At 53.5% G+C, this 18,556-nt stretch overlaps 1 protein-coding gene across 1 annotated transcript; it reads right to left on the reverse strand.

Moving 5' to 3' along the window:
- Positions 1–3,149: 3,149 nt before the first annotated feature.
- Positions 3,150–12,655, reverse strand: ATP6V0C (ATPase H+ transporting V0 subunit c). Its single transcript, XM_015877397.1, has 3 exons — positions 12,339–12,655; positions 4,813–4,996; positions 3,150–3,985 (listed from the first exon to the last, which is right to left on the reverse strand). Exons 1-3 carry the CDS (start codon positions 12,412–12,414, stop codon positions 3,781–3,783), a joined length of 465 nt encoding a protein of 154 aa, XP_015732883.1. The 5' UTR covers positions 12,415–12,655; the 3' UTR covers positions 3,150–3,780.
- Positions 12,656–18,556: the final 5,901 nt, after the last annotated feature.

Here is an 18,556-nt window from a genome sequence, read left to right on the forward strand (position 1 = left end):
GGCCTGTGATGGCACTTTTCCTTGGCAGTGGAAGAATCATCCAGGTATTTATATGTGGTAATGTCCACTGTAAAGGATCTTGCCATGGGGTCCGCCCTGCCTACAGCTTCACCAACCCTCTGGCTACAAAGGGATGCAAAACACCTACGATGAGAGCCAGAAGTGAAACACTGAATGCTAACACTGGAAGCTGGCCCTGACCTCCCCCCGTACTGCGGGATGAACAGACAGAACAGCCTGTTCTGAGACATCAGGTGTGGGAATCTGCCTCATCAGTGCTGCGGGTGCGTCACCCAGCCCAACTTCATGTGACCCATCTGCCCCACTTAAGGATTATCCCTTTGGATGCTTTATTTCACAGAATTAAACCAACCCCGCCTTGTCACACCAAGAATCTCACTCTCCTATAATAGCTGCATGCTCTTTCTCCCCACTGCCCCAGTAACAGGCTGAGGGAAACACAAGCTGTAGCTTCACTCGCTTTTCCCTTAGCAAATCATTTCTTTTTCAGGTCAAGTTATTTTTAACCTGGCTCAATTCCCAAATCAGATTCACTGCCTCGCTGTAGGAAGGGCTGTAGCAGCACGTTTGGAGCAGTGGGGGAGCACTCACCATGGAGGTGAATGGAGGTACAGGTACCAGAGCAAGGAGGGCTCGGGCCAGCTCTGCTGCCAAAAGAAATGCTTCTGGAGATGCAGATTTGGTTTCTCATTTTTCTATTCCCAAAGAGGCCCCAAAATTGTTCTGATGAACAGGGACCAGAGATGCTGCTCATACCTGTGGGCTGGAATCTGGGCTGACCCTGGGTACTCGGGATTTTCTGCTTAGTCCTCAGCCCCAGAGAGACAAAACCATCGGACCAAGGCGGTCATCACCCTCTGCTGCCATCCTGTCACCCCGTCCTCTCAGAATGAAGCTGGACACTGCACAAACAGCTCAATCCACATCACCGACATAAAGTGCCGCCTCCATTTCACTACAAAACTGCAGCAGAGACTGTGCAGCATCACATCCAAACTGGAGGAAAGCTGGAAATGGGATCCAGATGTTCAAGGGCATATCCAGCTTTTCCTTATGTACACACCTTTCTGCAGCTCTTACTGCTTGGTTTGGCTCATGCTATTCTGCTTGGTGTTGCTCAATCCCAATCAACCAGGTACCCAGGGGAGAGGAGCAGGAGCTTCATTGGAACATGTTGCCCAAGGAGGCTGTGGATGCCCCATCCCTGCAGGCATTCAAGGCCAGGCTGGATGTGGCTCTGGGCAGCCTGGGCTGCTGGTTGGTGACCCTGCACACAGCAGGGGGTTGGAGCTGGATGAGCATTGGGGTCCTTTTCAACCCAGGCCATTCTGTGATTCTACGATTCTCCAAACAGGAGTTGCTTTATTGAAATTAATTTTCAGATGCATTTGGATTTACTAAAGCAGCCCTACAAAGCAGCCTCTGACCAACCTGGGTGGGTTCTGCTTCTACAACAGAGCATTAGATAATTTTAAAAAGCACAGCAATCGGTGAGGAAAAAAACCCAGAGATATGAAAACTGACAAAGAAAGGTCAGCACGCTCTTCCAGAGCATTGCCTACGCTGACAGCATTGGAGAGCGGGCATCCCTCGCCCTCACCTAGCTTGAACTGACTGCTAATGGACATCACCCTCTGCTGCTGCTGCTGCTGCAGAGCCATTCTGTTCTGTTCTCTCTGCAGGGCTGACTCACTCTGCAGTGCGCGCAATCTGCCACATTACACAGAACTATTTATGCGCCAGCAGACGCCACCTCTTTTCAGTCAGGCTCTCTACGAGGCTGTCATTCCATGGGCTGGGGCTGCCTGCTCTGCTCTGCCAAAGCAAAGGCAAGCCCTGGTGGATGGGACTGCGCTCAGATCTAGCAAAAGAATCGTCAGTGAATTCCTTCCCATCCAATCCTGCCGCAGACAGGCAGGGCTTCCCATGACCCAGCTCACATCTCTGTACCCCCAAGCACCACAGCATCGCTGAGTGCCCTGCAGTCAATGTGCTTGAAACACAAAAGCCACAGTTCACTCCAGCTCGGAGCCAAGCAGCTGACAGCCCATCACATGAACCCAGGCAGACATCTTTTAGCCAACAAACCAGTTCATTTGTTGATAATGCTGCTGAGTGGTCCCTAGTTTAGAGAAGCTGCTCTGAAGGTGCAGGGGTTTGTACCAGGCCTAGGCTGGTGAGCGCTCCTACCAGGTTAGAAGCTGAGGGTGGTGATGCTCAGTAGCTTGCAGAGCTCTGACCACTGCTCTCCATGTTGTGCAGAGCTGCCTATTGCACGGCTGTACCTGAGATACAGCTCTGCCATACCAGCGCTCCCAGTCAGGCAGGTAAATCATTCCAGACCTCCCAGCTTAATCTGATTACCAAGATGCCACTACATATCTAAGCATATCACAAAAACACTTTTGCTTGAATCAGGAAAAGCTTTTTTTCTGTTCTCTATTTTAAATTAAGGCCATGTATTGCCCAAATGCACTCTGGATAACATGTGCAAATACCAGCTTCATAAAGGTCTGACACACAGCTCCCATGTGAGCTCCAGCATTGCTTCGTGACCCCACAAACCCCAGGAAAATATTGCTTCAGTGCTTTCCAGCTGCGAGAGCAGACTTCACAGAAGTCTGACTTCACTTCTCAGCTTGAAGGCTCCTGATTTTTGAGTTAGAAGTATGAGTCCCTAAGTGAATCCATTCTGTTGATGAGTCGTTCAAGCACTCTAACAGCAATTCATGCTAACAGTGCAGCCTCCCCTCCAGCCGAGCTCCTGCAGAGCAATCAGAAGGACACACTGCCTCCAGGTCGCTCAGCAGCTCCTATTCCTTGTCACACAGCAGTTTGTGCCCTTACCCACTGCAGACAGCTGTGATGCACAGCAAATCACCACTTGAACAGGCAGAGGTTGAGCTGACAGCACTGCAGCAGCCCAGCATCCTGCTCACAAAGCACAGTCCAGGCAGCAGCAGCATCTAACACTCTTTGCCCAGGAAGAAAAAAGAATGCTTTAAGCAGGCAGCAACACAGCACTCAGTCACTTCAAAGACCATCCCTGCCCCCTATCCCCCCCCAGATCCCTCCTCTCCCCAGAGGAGCAGCAGAAGCGTTAAATCAGAGGCAGAGGAGCCGTCACAGCAATGTAGTGAGGAAGTTTTATTTGGAAACATCGTATAAGTTTGTAACCCAACAGTGGGTGCACAACTCTGATGCCAGAGCATACGCAGTTACTACTGAAACACGGGAGTGTTTCGGACAATTGCTGTAATAAAACACAAGATTCTCATACTCCAATACCATGACACTACAGCAATCTTTAGAATCAAAGTTACATCCAAGGAATTCTCTGCACTTACAATTGACCCCACAGTGTAATCTACCTATATATAAGGTTAATATATATAGCATGGGAAATTGAAAATCTTTGCTCCATAGATGTATGAACATGTCAAGTCTTTTATAAATAAACATCCAGTGAAGAGAAAAATTACATTTCTAGTTCATATTTATACATAAAGTACTAACAGCGATGGGTGGAAAATTGCACGCAGGCCACCCCAAGCCACGCAGCAGGCTTGGGGCTGCCCAACCAATTTAATATTGAATTACACACATGACGGACAAGTCACTAACGTACATCGCGCATTTACAAGAGATCAACTACCAAATTGGGACAACTGTACACATTGGAGAGACCATTTCCATTCTGGAGCTTCGTTTTGTTTTAAATGTTGATTTGTTACATCTCTTTACATCATACTGCGACGTTTACTTTGTGGAGAGGATAAGGGCAACAATGAGGCCGTACAGACCCAAGACTTCAGCGAAGATCAAGATGAGGATCATGCCCACAAATAACCTGGGCTGCTGTGCCGTTCCCCGTACACCTGCATCACCCACGATGCCAATGGCAAAGCCAGCAGCCAGACCGCTCAGGCCCACGCTCAAGCCAGCACCCAGCTGAAGAAAGCTCCTGTAGGACAGATGAAAAAGAGTTTCAGTGGCAAGCAACAGGACACCACCTTCCATCTTCAGGATGAACTTACTAGCGAGAAATTCTCCTGCAGTACAAGAGTTGCACATGCAGTTAATATGGACAGGTCAGTCAGGGATGCTCTGGCTTAGTCCTTGGGGTCTGACCACCTGGTAACTGCAAAGGAACACCTCCATCCATCTGCTATTTCTTAGATAAAGGCTTACAGCTCAGCCAATCACAATGCTCATCTGCTATCACTTGTACAGCAGCACGGCTGCCTGCTCTGTTAGGCCTCAGAAGCATTGTTTTATTCTGACATCAGTCAAGCCAGTTCCAGCTATTCTCAGAAGCTGAGCAGATGAAGTTTCAGACTATAGCTGGTATAGAGGTACAACGCATAGCCTGAGGATTGATTTACCAGCATGTAAAGAAGCAAGCAACATTAATTATTCACTTGCATCTCCCAGGCAACAGGAAAGCTATTCAGATAGCTTGATTAACTCTTGAGAAGACCTGCACACTCCATCTCCAAAATGTGACACCACTGAATATACCCAGGTCCCCACCCCTGACTGCACGACTTCTCTGGAGCCAGAAACCATGACACTGTATCTCACAATATTGCTTCTGACTCATCAGCTAACACATCCCTGTTGCTGATGCTAAGGCACAAGGCAGGACAGCTGAAATCCAGTTGGTATTCATGAGGGCAACTTAGGAACATTCAGCACTTATGGGATCCCATACTTTCTAGAGAGCTTAATGCAAAATCTACCCATTCCACAGCATCCAATTTCAACAAAACCCACAGGCACAGAACTTACTTGAATAGTGTGATAGTTGGTGAAAGAGCATTGGCAATGAGGACCGCCACTACGAGGCCATAGATAGCTATAATACCCGCCATGACCACAGGAATAATTGACTTCATGATGAGCTCAGGCCTCATGACAGACATGGCTGCAATACCCGTGCCACTCTTCGCAGTTCCATAAGCGGCTCCCAAGGCTGCAAGAGAAAAGACACATGAGGAAGTTCCCCAAATAATACCGCCTTTGTCAGACTGCAGCACTAGAACAGCTGAGTCAGCACAGGGAAGAACTGTGCAGGCCTAACACGGTCACTTGACTCCTTGGTTTGTCAGGCAGGCATATTCCCTTAAAGCATGGGGGAAATATGGGGACTTACCCATAGCCCTGAAACGAAGCCACTGCTGTTCAAGCACTGCTGGCCATAGAACATCCCTGAGCAGCCAGCTGCACAGCAGGGCAAGCACTGCGGCACAAATACATTCCCCATTTAGGTCTGCATTTGAACTTGTTATCTTGGCATCTGTGCCTTCCAACAGCCAAGAATGCAGAGGCTCTACTCAGTGGAATTTAGGAGAAATGTAGCAAAGCATGCTCTGGGTACGTCAGGATGTAGCCTGATTGAAAGCCATAGCTCTTAATGCTACTGAACTTTGAGTTCTTAAACAAACCCAGTGTTTAACAAGTTGCTCTGTGTCATCCCACATGAGGCCTTCTCTACCACAAAAAGGTATCTGCCCCATGCTCTGACTCAGAATGAAGCACACAGCTTCATCAGATATATTCTGAGATAGCAATGGCTGATCATATTATCACTACACGTTGTTTCCTGGAGAAAGAACTCCCTCCTTCCATGCAGAACCTCCATCCAATGAAGCACTCAGGTCCAAACACTTGCTAACCCAACCACTGGAATCAGGAAGAGCAGCACAGCTTGCAGTTCACAGACAGCCACAACCACCCCCCACCCTTAAAAGTCTTCACACCACCCAGGGAGGCATTGAACATGCAGCCTGCAGCACACAAACCCAAAGCAGCACATGGGCTCATCGCCTTTAACAGAGTATGGCTTAAAAAACCCCCACAGAACTGCCTCAAAAAGCTACTTCTGACCTGAAAGCTTTCCAACAGCCTCATAAAAGCTCACCCTGTGATTCTGAAGTATTTAGAAAGACCCATTTTGTTTCAGCCCTACTCTGGAGTACACTAGGAAGTCTACCTTTGGACTGCAGTTTGCACCACTGGGAGATGATGAGCAGCTGAGACAGAACCAGCAAGGAATAGGTTTAGGCTCCCCACTCTCCCATTTTCCCCTATCTAGTTAAAGCCAACTTCAAGCAGCCCAGAACTGAATGGTAATCCTCCCAGCTCTGCACACCCAAAGTTCATCAGAGTAAGGGTTATAGTGCTACAATCACATAAGACTCCCTCCCAGAAGTGGTTTTAGTTAAAGACTGGAAAGGAAAGCCTCATCAACTACAAATTAGTGCTGCATTAACAAAGCTCTTTAACCTCCCATAACCTGGATCCTTTTCAAGTCTTTCCTATAAAGAGACACGTAAAGAACTGCTCAATGCAGTTCACAAGTAGCCTGCTCCATCAGTTCTGCAGCCTTCTTGCAACCAGGAGACAGGTTTCACTTGCCTGGGTAGGTGAAGCCTGGAATTCAGTGCAGACACTTAACTACAATATCAGTGAAGCCAGTTGTACATGTCTACCCCTCGGTACATCTAGATTACTCTGGCTTGAATTAGGAACCTTTCAGATTAAATGGAATAACCCAGGAATGGGTGAGTGGAATCAACATCCAGGTTACCTTCTTCCAGCCAAGGCTTTTAGTTGAAGCCAGTTCTGCCCAAGCTCCCACAGTTCTCCCTAAGGAGGCCTGCAAAGGGAGCCCTGCAAAGGGAGCGAAGTTCACTGTTCGAAACTGCATCCGTCATTACTTCCTCCAAATCTGAGGTTCCTTGGAGGTGTTGCAATTAACATGGCAGCGGATTACAGGAATGGATTTCACAATACCACTTACAGAAAGCCAGCCTGACTCAGTTTTTGGGGAGGTGGAGCTCAGCTGTCACTTTCTAGTTATCTATTCCAAAAACCTGGGCAACAGACACTGTCAGCACATCTGACTTTGTCCAGGCCATTTATCAGTAACATCAGCCCATACTGTGGCACTGAGCTGCTGCACAGCGTGCACTTACAGATGGCACTGAACAGCTGGTTGTCCCCCATTGGCGTTTATCAGCACTCGGCCCGGCAGCCTCACACCAGAGATCCCTGCACCTCCACTAAGCTCTCAAGTCACACAGCTCAGTCTCCTGTAACACACAGGCCAATTAGGCTGGAACATTACTTCCAGAGCAAACACTGCCTTTATAGCAGCTATCAAGACACCTCAGTGATGATGCAGAAGGAACTGCACTTTGCCACCTCACTTTACCTGGGGAAGAAGCCATGCTGCCCATAACCAGAGACTGCGCCATTCAGAAGCTCAGAGGTGTGCAACACAGGTTCACACATCATTCAATGCTTACTCCCAATACACCTGCTTCAAAGGTAATTCAGACCTGAAGGATTTCTGTAGGGTAATGCCTTGAAATCATGCTAGAGCTGCTTTAGTACTGCTCCAAGGACAAAACACACTCTCATGAGACCACAGATGTGCAAAGTGACACTTCCATTAACCAAAGGTAGGAGCAGAAGCAGCGTAACAGCACAGCTCTGAAATGAAGCACAGACCAGAAAGCAACATGCCATGCAGGCAGTGGCTGCAGGAAGGACTGAAGACCAGACTTAGCACAGCCAGGGCTTCCACTGGAACTCCAGCACCATAAGGACTCAGATCAACTGTGGTGTAGGCCAGTGCTAGCACAAGTGTCAGCACCAACCTACAGCTGCAGTGCTCAGGTCACACACCAAGCACACTAACCCTGCAAGGCCAGCTGCAAGTCACCTCATCCAACACCCCTCCATGCACAAAGAGTGTGTTACCAAAAGCCTTACACTGTTTCTGTGCAACTCTGCAGATACACATGGACAATCTCTGCAGAGCAATGGGCACTGACACTGAGCACCAGGAGCCTTCAAGTCAAAGAACCACTCTCATAGAGGATGATGGTGTATGTTGATGTCTTGCAGTCCAAGCAGCTGTGATGAATCTCCACCCAACAGTGGCAGAGGAAAAATTCCCATAGCACTTAATAAGCCAAACTTCCTTGGATTAGTGATACAAGTCAAACTTCCGGAGAGACAGAATGTGGTTCACTATCATGGCAAGACTGAAAGACCACTCAGGATAAGAACGTGCACCCTGAGCCTTTTCTAATTAATCCGGCACCAAATGAGCTGTCCTGTGCAATAGGCAGCATCGCCTTCTACCAGACAGCAGGAAGCAGTTCACCTGAAGCTAATCCTCGAGCAGGCTGCTCGCCTCTGCAGGATCCTGCTCGAGGTGACAGCTGGGTCAAGCACAGCCCCTGCCCTGCCATGCCAGGCTCAGTGAACACTGCCCCAGCTCAGGTCATGGTCACAGATGCTCCACAGCTGTTCTGGCAAAACCCCGTGGTGCACAACTGCCCCTTCACAGGGCAGCCACATGAGTGCAGAAGAACCTGGAACCCACACAGCATCAGAAAGCAGAGCTGAAGAGCAGCTGCAGCCCATCTCCAGGTAGCAGACACTGCAGTCCTTGATTTGCATTACCTACTACAGCATTGGGCACAGCATCTTCTTTGTTCTCCCTTGACTGTATGAGAAGACATGAGAATATCAAATAAGGGGCTAATGAGCAACGTGCTCCTCTTCAGTCAGTGTGAGAACTCTGAGCTCGCAGATACCAGCTCCTTGTGGTTACGTTCCAGAACAGACAGCCCAAAGAGACTGTAAGTCAGCTGTCCAAGCAGCTGAGATGGCTGCAGCTGCACCCTGCATGCAGTGTATGGTGTAGTGCACAAGCCAGGTATATTTTTTAATAAGCTGTGACAAAGGGAATAGGTCTTGCCATACAAGTACTTCTCAGCAAGCAGCAACATATACTGGTCCCACCACAAGCCAGCCCTATTGCTCCTTATCCTCATCATTCTCCCTCCCACTGCTCAGACCACTCATTTCACATGCAGACGGACCACTCCACCACAAATACAGATTAGCAGAGCTGTTGTTTCTCATGCCAGCTGGTTGGCCAAACAGCTTACAGTGCTCAGCAGACAGCAGCCATAGCTATGAAGCCCCTGGGGAAACCAAGGTCATCTCATTCAGACCCATGTGATAAGACTGAAGCCTTCCTTGTGCTCACAAGTTTCACCACTCAAAGGAAGCAATGTCAGCAGGTCTTGCCTTACTGTCTCGGCAGGGCAGCTGCAGGGAGAAGCACAGTTCTGTGGTCCCATGGTTTCCAGTACCACAGAACAGCCTGATGGAGCTCTAGAATTTTCTAATTGGCAACCACCATTTGCAATTAGCCAGGCTCCGGAGAGATGAAAGAGGTTCATTTTAGGAACTGAAAGAAAGAAGTTGATTAAGAGGTCCCAAGGCAACCAGCGTTCGGCTTAACTACAACTGCACTGAAGTTCTATCACAGGGAAAGTGCCCAAAGATTCCATAGTCTACAATGACTCTGGGGCCAGATGGGAATCCCAGCTGATACAGCTGGAAGCCACCACACAAGCAGCAGCACAGCAGCTTCAGCCCAGCTCCACAGAGCTAATGGTGAAGATTCTGCTTATGACGACTCTGAATCTGATTTTGGATGTTCCAGACACTGGTATTTACAGCACAGAAATCACGCCCTTATTTATGCCTTCCATTCATTTAACTCACCTGCAGCAGCACTGCTTGTTGTGCTCCTGTTCCAACACTTGTGTTGGGAGTCCACCATTTTACCTGCTGTTAGCTAACCATTATTTTATACTGCTCTCTACTGCAGACAGCAGAGCAATGCGAAGAGCCCTTCACACCCTCCTCTACCAACCCCACGCTCACCATGAACAGTATTTCAGGAAGCACAGGAATCATCTGCCCTCGGGGGTAGGAGCTGTTTGCAGCCAGGAATCAGTGTGCAGTGCTGCACCAAGCTCACACTGAGCCAGCAGTTCCATGGGGCAGGATGTGTATATACAGGGGCCACAGCAGATAAACCACAGCCACAGCACACCCATGGCCCCAGCTCCAAATACGAGTTTTCTTAGCTCCACAGCAGTGATGAGAAGTAGGACACAGGGCTGCCTTCGCACTGCTGGCTGGAGTCCTCCTCATTAGCAGTCTTCCCAATGCCAACAGCACAGCAGCATCACATCACCTGCCCCAGTGAGGCTCCTATCACACTGTGGGGACCTGATGGGCAGCCCAGTTCATCCCACCCTTCTGGGCAAGCTGCCTTGTATGCTGACGGGCAGCTTTGCTCAATGCTGTGCTTCTCCATTTCTGGCATGCAGAAATCACATGGGAAAGTCTCTCACTGAATCACTCAGCAGCATCTGACACTGAGCCAGCCACATGTTTTAGACATAAGAAATAGAGGAATCTTCTCTCCCACAGCAGGCTGTGATCAGTGACAGGCCAGGGACAGCCAAGGTCACACAACCTGCTGTGCTCCTCGCTGCCCTCAGCACAAGCTGACCAGAACGAGTTCTGCTATCTATTCTACATCAGCTGTTAATGTTCCAATACCAAACAGAACTGCTTGAAGTCGCCTGTTTTCACATCAAACTAGCCTGGACAGTGTCAAACCTGACCATGTTTACTAGAAACATGTCTGTAATACAATCAGCAGCCTCGCACGACGCTGATCTTTAGACACAGCATGAGTCAGCCATGACTGCTGTGCTGCTCAACACCCATCCACAGCAAGATCAGGTCCTCGCACACTGCTTGTCCGTGCAGCCTCAGCTCTCTGCTCCCAAGCTGTTTTCAGACATGTTGCTGTATTCACATGTGCTCAGGCCCAACAGGCTGCTGGCCACCTGAACCCAGCCCTGCCCCAGCAGCAGCACAGTGACCAAACCCTCATTGGTACAGCTTGGGTGCTCAGTTACCCATCCCAAACCACCCCCCGTCACCTGCAGCCCCACAATACAGCACTACCAGACCTGCAGCCCCACAATACAGCACTACCAGACCTGCAGCTCCTAGGAAATATCTCATTTGGTTGACTCAACATTGCAGCCCTCACCAAGGTTTCCACTGAAGCAAACCTGCACAAAAGACTGAAATGCCATACAGTGCTCTTCTGCTTTAAGCAGGATTCTGCAGGAAGAACGAGACGCCGTGCTTCCTTGGGGAAGCAGACACTGAAGGTTTTAATCAGTGCTATTGCCAAAGGCGTTCATCTGCCAGCTCCATTTTGTCTCCCTCTCCTGCTCCTGGTGGGCAGGAGGGTGGGCACGGAGCCTGCACTGCGTGAGCCACATCCCAGGCAGCGTCAAGCTCACGTCTGATGGCTGAGCTCTGCAGCTGCCACCATGTGCCATCAGCATCGGGCACAGCTATTTCATGCTGAGCTGTGAGCTCAGAGCAGCACTGAGCCCAGCCCGCAGTGCTCACAGCATTAGAGCTGCAGCTGCCCTTAAATGTTTTACATCTCCTGCACATTCACAGCTCGACCTGCTGCTCTAACCAAGAGCAGCCTCCAGCAGCCTGCCTTTAAGACCTAGATACCATCTCAGAGGCAACCTTAGCATCAAAGCTGGGTGTGAGAGCAGCGCTGATGCAACTGGAGCCGCAGCTGCTGCTCAATGAGCGCATGGGCTCCTCCTCACTGCGCCGGGTGGATCACGGACAGAGCAGCCCATGGGAAAGCAGGTCACTGTGTGTGTGTGTGCAGAGCACGCCAAGGCTTTGGGGCAGAAGCTGCTCCCTGCAGGTTCCATACCGGGTCATATCGGTGCTTTCCATACCGGGCCATATCGGGGGGGAGAAGCACCTCGCAGAGCACGGGGCTGTGACCCACAGCGCTGCCTGCAATGGGGCTGAGCCCACACACGGCGGGGTCAGAGCATCCCCCGGCGGAGCTTTATGGCACCGTGACGGGAAGGTGGAACAACGGCAGCATCATCCAGCACCACCGGCACCGTAACACTGGGCGGCTCCGCTGCAGCCCCAGGGAAACGTCAGCGCAGCGCAACGCGGCTCCGCCCGGGACGGAGCGGTACCGGCAGGACGGAGCGGTACCGGTGGTACCATCGGGATGGAGCGGTACGGGCGGTACCGGTGTTACGGGCGGTACCGGTGTTACCATCGGGACGGAGCGGTACCGGTGTTACCATCGGGACGGAGCGGTACGGGCGGTACCGGTGTTACGGGCGGTACCGGCACAGCGCAGCCCCGATCCCCGCCGGCGCCGCAGTCACGTGGCAGCGGGGGCTCCGCCGCCGGCGGTGACGTCACCGCGCGGACCCTCTGCCGGTGCCCGGATGATGATGATGATGATGATGATCATGGGGGGGATGAACCGGCCCCTCCATCCGCCCCCGCCCGGACCCCGACCCCCCCCACCCGCACCGCACTGCACAGCCCGGCCGTGCCCCCCCGTCCCCGCTCACCGCTGAACACCATGGCGGCCGAGGCGCCCATGACGGCGAAGAAGGACGCGTACTCGGGGGTGCTGCCGGACGACATGGCTGCGGGACCGGGCGGACCGGAGCGGGGCACGGAGCGGGCAGGCAGGGAACGGGGCTCCGCCGCGGCGCCGTCCTCCGCAGGCAGCGGCCGGCCACAAAATGGCGGAGGAGAGGAGGGAGGGTGGGCGGGAGGGAGGGAGGGAGGCAGAGCGGCGGGCGGGGAGCGGCGATGGGCGGAGCGGGACGAGCGGCCGGAGCTGGATCCCGGCACAGCGCGGAGCGGGACGAGCCGCCCTATATACGGATGGACCGCAGCACAAAATGGCGGCCGGCACGTGACCGAGCACCGCCCACCGCCGGCCGCTCCCACGGGTCACGCTTTGGGGGGGGGGTCGGCCCCTCCGCTCCCCGCCCCGCTGTCACAGTGCGGGTTGTGCCCCGCTGTCACACGGCAGGTTGTGCACAGAGGACTGACGGGCATCGAATCCCGGCCGCCATCACGGAGCTCGGCCGCTCCCCGGCCCCGTTCCGCTCGGTCTCCCCCCCCCGCCCCGGCGATGGTTCGGTCCCGCCGCGTCCCACCGAGCGTGATTCAGCGCTCATTTGCATAAGAGGCGTGTCCTCACGTGACCACGCCCATCATCGCGAAGGGGGCGTGGCCTCACGGCGCGCCCAGCTGGAGCTCGGAGCCACGTGCCCGGCGGTGCCCGCAGCACCAGTACTGCGTCCCTTATCCCTTATCTCATCCCTTATCGCATCCCACCCGCTGTACCACGTCCCCTGCCCTGCCCCCCCGAGGACCTCCGTGCCTCGTTGCTACTCCCCAGCCACCTCTCAGCCCGCTCAGAGCAGAGAACTGATGGCACAGAGCATCACCCAGGGCGCAGCACCCACATGTGCTCCTCCATCCCCTCATCCCTCTGCCTCCCCCCTGCTGTCCCTGAGCACTGTGCTCTGGGAGCTGTAGTTTGGCAGCCCAGCCCTTGCTCTGTTGCCATGGCACTGGTTGCCATCGCTGCTGAGAGCTTCCAGCAGCCCCAATGAGCAGCAGGAGCCTCGCAGTGGTGCCAGAGCTACGGCAGGGACAGGCCTTGCTCTGTCTGAGCGGTTGGTAGTGGGTTGGTTCCCGTTATTTGGGTGCTGGGGGTGATGCTGTGTGGGGTGGGGGCAGCAGGGCTGTGTGCTGCTCTTCCCCCTGTGCCTTTCAGGCAGCCCCTGCTGTGGGGAGAAAGTACAAAGTGCTGATTCATTGAAGGGATGTTTGCTGCTCTTTTAAATGTACTTCCCCCCCAAACGTTTCAATTTACACTCCCACAGCACTGGGAGTGTAAATTGAGTGTATCCAGCCCCACTCTGCACTGCTCATCCCTGGGTTATGGAAGCACTGAATGGGGGAAACACTTATGGCCTGTCCTGGCTCTGGCTGCACGGTGCCCGGGGGGCTGTTGGCACTGACAAATCCTTCCTGGGCCATCGCTGGTTAAAAACAAACAGACAGCTTCCCTGTGCTGCTTCCTGCAGGAGGGGACACAGGCACTGCTGCCAGGGCTGCAGGCATGAGGGTGCCCAGCCCAGCCCCGTGGTGCTGCAGTCACACAGTGCCATCCATACAGCTCCAGGGACACAGCGCTGCTCTGCTCCCTGGGTTGGGCACCTTGTGCACAAGAGCTGATTTCCATCCTGGGCTGTCCCCTCCTGCTCATCCCCACGAGGTGCACTGATGCCTCTAATCGAATCCAATCCCATCTCATGCAACTGCACCACCATCTCATTGCTGCTCAGAGCTTCCCTGCTCCTCTCTTCTCTCTGTTTTCCATATCACAGTTTTTCTTTGCTTCCCCGTGGATGGGAATCACCACCCCTGCTGCTTTATTCCCAGAGATCACCCCCAGCCCCATTCCCCTCCTGTGGATACGGCTCTGCCCCAGCTGCAGCTCCCAGCTCTGCACTGCATCCACGCCTCCAGAGCTCCCAAAGGAAGCAATGCAGGGAGCCAAGATAAACAGCACTGGGTTATCACCTCATTCAGCAAAGAGAAACTGAAACAGAGCAGGAGCTGTTTGGTTTTGTTATTTCTCTTGGCCTCGTGCTGCTTTGTGGTTTCCTAGGGGAGCCCAAGGCCACATCAGGGCAGGATCCCACCAAGTGCTGACCACAGGGCTGTGCAGAGCTCAGAACGGGGGCTTTGGAAGAGGATGGCCAAGTGCCTTCACTGCTGGAAGAGGCAGAGTGCTGTGAGCTGGGTGTCTCCTCTAATGCCCAATGGAGATTGTGGGCGCTGTGCTGTAAGGTTGGCTCACATGGGGATGGGCACAGCTGCCTCCCCACGTTCCTGGAGTGTTCAACAGTGTGCAGCCCACATGGCACAGCTCAGGGGATGCGGGTGAAAAGGGCAAAAGCCATTTGTGGATGACAAAGGATCACACAGGAAGAGCTGGCCAGAAAAGGGGAAGGGTTGGTTGGAGGAGACTCAGTGGAAATATGGGATGTGTGTGACAACACTCAGTTCTTCCTCTTACCACATCCCATAAACATGGCAGCACCAGAGGGCTACAAACCCTGGGGCTGTCACAGTGTCCCTGCTGTGTGAGGAGCAGGCAGGGGGTCCCAGTGCTGTGCCAGCAGGACTCTGCAGCGTGGGGCAGTGCCCAGCCCTGCACCCATGGGCCTCCCCAGGAGCCCCGTGCTGGGCTGGTCCTCGTGTCCTCAGCTGGGAAATGGCCATGATGATGCTCCAGGCTGCACACAGCACTGCAGCTCTGAGCCCCTTTGCCACAGCCACACTAGGGCTGCCTGAAGCAGAATCCAGGCCTGGTTCCTCCTCCTCCCTCATTGGGACTTGCACAGTTCGTGCTCATCACTGCATCGTGCACAGCTGGGCTGAGCTGGGCAGGCACCGGGGCGACACGCAGGGCCTGAGGCCCACGTCAGGTGTGCGCTGCTTCTTCCATACAGGGTTTTTTCCCATCAGCCGGCACAGTCAGGGTCACATGGAGCCCTGCAGGAATAGCTCGTTCTGTCGGAACGCCCCCGTGGCTCCACGTGAATCAGTAACTGATGCGCTGACACCGGGCTGGCGCAGTCTGCTGCCTGTCCCCACGGCACAGCACAGCCGGCACGGCCCGGAGGGCTGCGTGATGCTGAGGGATGCAGGGCAGCAGCAGCTCGGTGCTCAATGCGATGCATTCACACCATGCGATGTATCCTCACCAGCAGGGGAAGGCACAACCTGAACCCACAGCCGCGCTGTGCGGACGCTCCGCGGTTCTTCCTCCCTGTTCCCTGAGCCTGCAGCATTTCCCCGTGCCGGGGGTGGCTCCCAGCTCACATCCCTCCCTGCTCCTGCGCTGAGATTTCAGTCCCTGCCCAGTGCAGGGCTGCGGCCTCACGGCTCCGTGCTGGGGGAAGGACGACGAGCACAGATGAGCTCCCAGCCTCTCTTAACCTTCACGTGTTCCTTGAGCTCACGCGATGCAGATTAACCATTAAGCCTTATATGCATCCTTCGCCTCCAAAACCAGCACGGTGGAGGGGAGCTGGCTGGTGCTGCTGCTGCTCAGTGTCCCCGTCCCTTGTGTACAAGGAAACACGGATCCAGCCCCTGCAAGCATGTTCTGGCTGTTCCAGAGACGGATGGCAGCAGAGGTCATAAGGCGCAATTCAGGCCAAAGGAACTTGTTTACACTGACTTACTGCCAAGGTCTGCCCTTCCCTTTCCTTCTGGGCTGCCCCAGACCCTGGGCAAAGGGGGCAGCAGCTGGAGACCCCCATGGGCAGGGCAGGAGCCCAAGGAGGGCACAGCTCCTTTCCCATACAGACCAGCACCCTGCACAGAACATCCATCAGAGCTCCAGACCCATCGGGGCTGTCCGGGGGGTAGAAGGGCTTTTCCTCTCCCTTCAGAAACCTTTGTGCTTGTCCGTACTTCCCTCCAGGCTGTGTCAAACACACATCACCATCACACTTCCTGTCTGTCACTTATTCCCCTCCATGGTTTCCACTTCTGCAATTTCTGCACACCACAGTGATGGGGCCCTTTAGAGAAGGAAGCTGGCCCAAGAGGACCCACACCTTCAGCAGCACCTGCAGCCATCCCCGAGCAGTGTGTGCAGTGCTGGAGGCTGAACTGCTCCTCCTGCAGCCAGCACTGGCTGGGAAACAGCAGCACAGCCCTAGCATGGCTCAGGTGCAGCTCCAGCTTTAAGGGGTTGTCCTCCTGTTTCTGCCCCAAACAATGGCACTGTTACTTAGGAGCTACAGCTGAGCAGCCAGGATATGGGATATGGACAGCTGGTAAAAGTATGGCAGATTCTTATAGGTGCAGTGTAAGGCAGCACCTGGAACTGCTGGAACCTGGTAAAGACAGTAGGAAACCTGCAGGCGTTGTCTCAGCAAAACCCAGAGCTGCCAGCGTGGTGCTGCTTGGGCAGGCAGGGCTGCCCTGGTGCTGCCCAGTAGCTGCTCTATGGGGCACTCCCAGCTCTGCATGCAGGAGCCCACAGAACGCAGTGCCAACCTGCACATCCTGCCCTGCAGAGCCCAGCAAATGGATGCTGAAGGGACTTAGGAAGTCTCAGCCCCAAAGCTTTCCTGAAGGGAGGACAGGTGGGTGCTCTGCAAGGCTCACATTAAGCAAACTGGCTGCACTGTGGTCTGTGGAGGGCTGACATTCAGAGCACCAGCAGGATGAGGAGTCCATCAAGCCATGGCGTGCTCAGAGCCCACGTGCTGGTTCTTGAAAGGGGCCTGAAGCAATTCCTGCAGCACAGCACGGGGCTTCTCCGTGTGGGGAATCACAGAAGCAGATGTGGGTATTCACATTAGTACAAAGGGCCTGGAAGGAAGCAGAATTTCAGTGCAATGAGAAGCACTTGAAGAAGAGGAACGCCCTGCACCAGCCAGTGCCAGCGGGACAGCACGAGTCATGGCTGGCAGGGCCATGTGGGGCCAGACACAGACAGGGACAGGCAGAGGTCAGGCTTTGAGCTTCTGTAGCACATAGAGCCCAAGTTCTGTGGGCTGGGAAGGCAACATGGACCAAGCGCTGGTTCCCCTCTGCCACAGGGCTTCCCCAGGCTGGTTCCTTACCTGGTGTGGCTGTGAGGGATCAGAAGGGCTCCAAGACCACCAAAGAAACTGTCAATGGCAGATGAAGGGCACAGCTCTGGGAGGACACCTCAGCCATAAAGAGGGACGTGAATCACCAACAAACAGAACCAGAGCTGAGTCAGCAACAGGAAGCAATGCAGGCAGGGTCAGGGCAGACACTCCTGGAGCCTTATCTGTGTTTGCCCAAGAGGTACAAGCAGAACAGAGGCTGAACGCCCTCAGCCATCACCCAGCTGAAGGATGGGCCGTTTCACTGATCAGACCATCACACATTCTGCAATGGAGAGACAAGCAGCCTCAGACAGCAGAGCTGAGGGGCCCAGGAGCGATGAACAGCCATTGCCACCCCACCAAGCCCTGCCACTGCTCCTTGCAGCCGAGCATCCCATTCTCCTCTCAGGTCCACGGTCACATACTTCGAAGCAGATGCAGAGTCCTGAGCCAGCAACCCACGCTGCTCAGCTCACCCCCTCAGCTCTGCAGGCACTGGGCCTTTAATGCAGTTGTCAAATGGTGAGTTACAGACCTTAATGCTTAAATGTGATTTCCAAGAGTGAGACTGTCTAGAAGAAGCCTCCTGCTTGTCCCCTTGCCCTGCCCCTGTGTCTATGGTAGGAAAAAGGTACTCCAATGGTCTCCGTTTACTCAATTCTGGGGCTGTAGAATTGGTTCTGTTTGTGATGGAAGGAGCAGGAATGGCTTTTCCTAACCATGATGAATCCAAGGGGAACCTCTGCTGGCCGCGGGCTTTCCCTGCAGTGAACACCAGGCACAGAAACGGCACGAATGGGTTCTGCAAATTCAGCAAACTCTTTTTCACCAATGGTTTATTTCTCAGCTTTAGCAGATCACTTTGTTAGGAGGTTTACAGGAAGGACAAACCCAGAGACAGCTTTGCTGAAGGATGAGGTCGGTGGCTTCTGCAGTCCAACGCCTTTTAATGCAATCCAATACAAGACAAAACATCACCGACACAGGGCGGCACTTTGGCAGCACATCACCCAATAACACACTCATCTCAGCTCTGAACAGCTCAGTACAACACCCACGACAGCAGAGCTGGCAGGAGGGAACCCTGGGCTGTGAGTGGG

The sequence above is a fragment of the Coturnix japonica genome, chromosome 14, assembly GCF_001577835.2.
Source record: "Coturnix japonica isolate 7356 chromosome 14, Coturnix japonica 2.1, whole genome shotgun sequence".
NCBI classification, from domain to species: domain Eukaryota; kingdom Metazoa; phylum Chordata; class Aves; order Galliformes; family Phasianidae; genus Coturnix; species Coturnix japonica.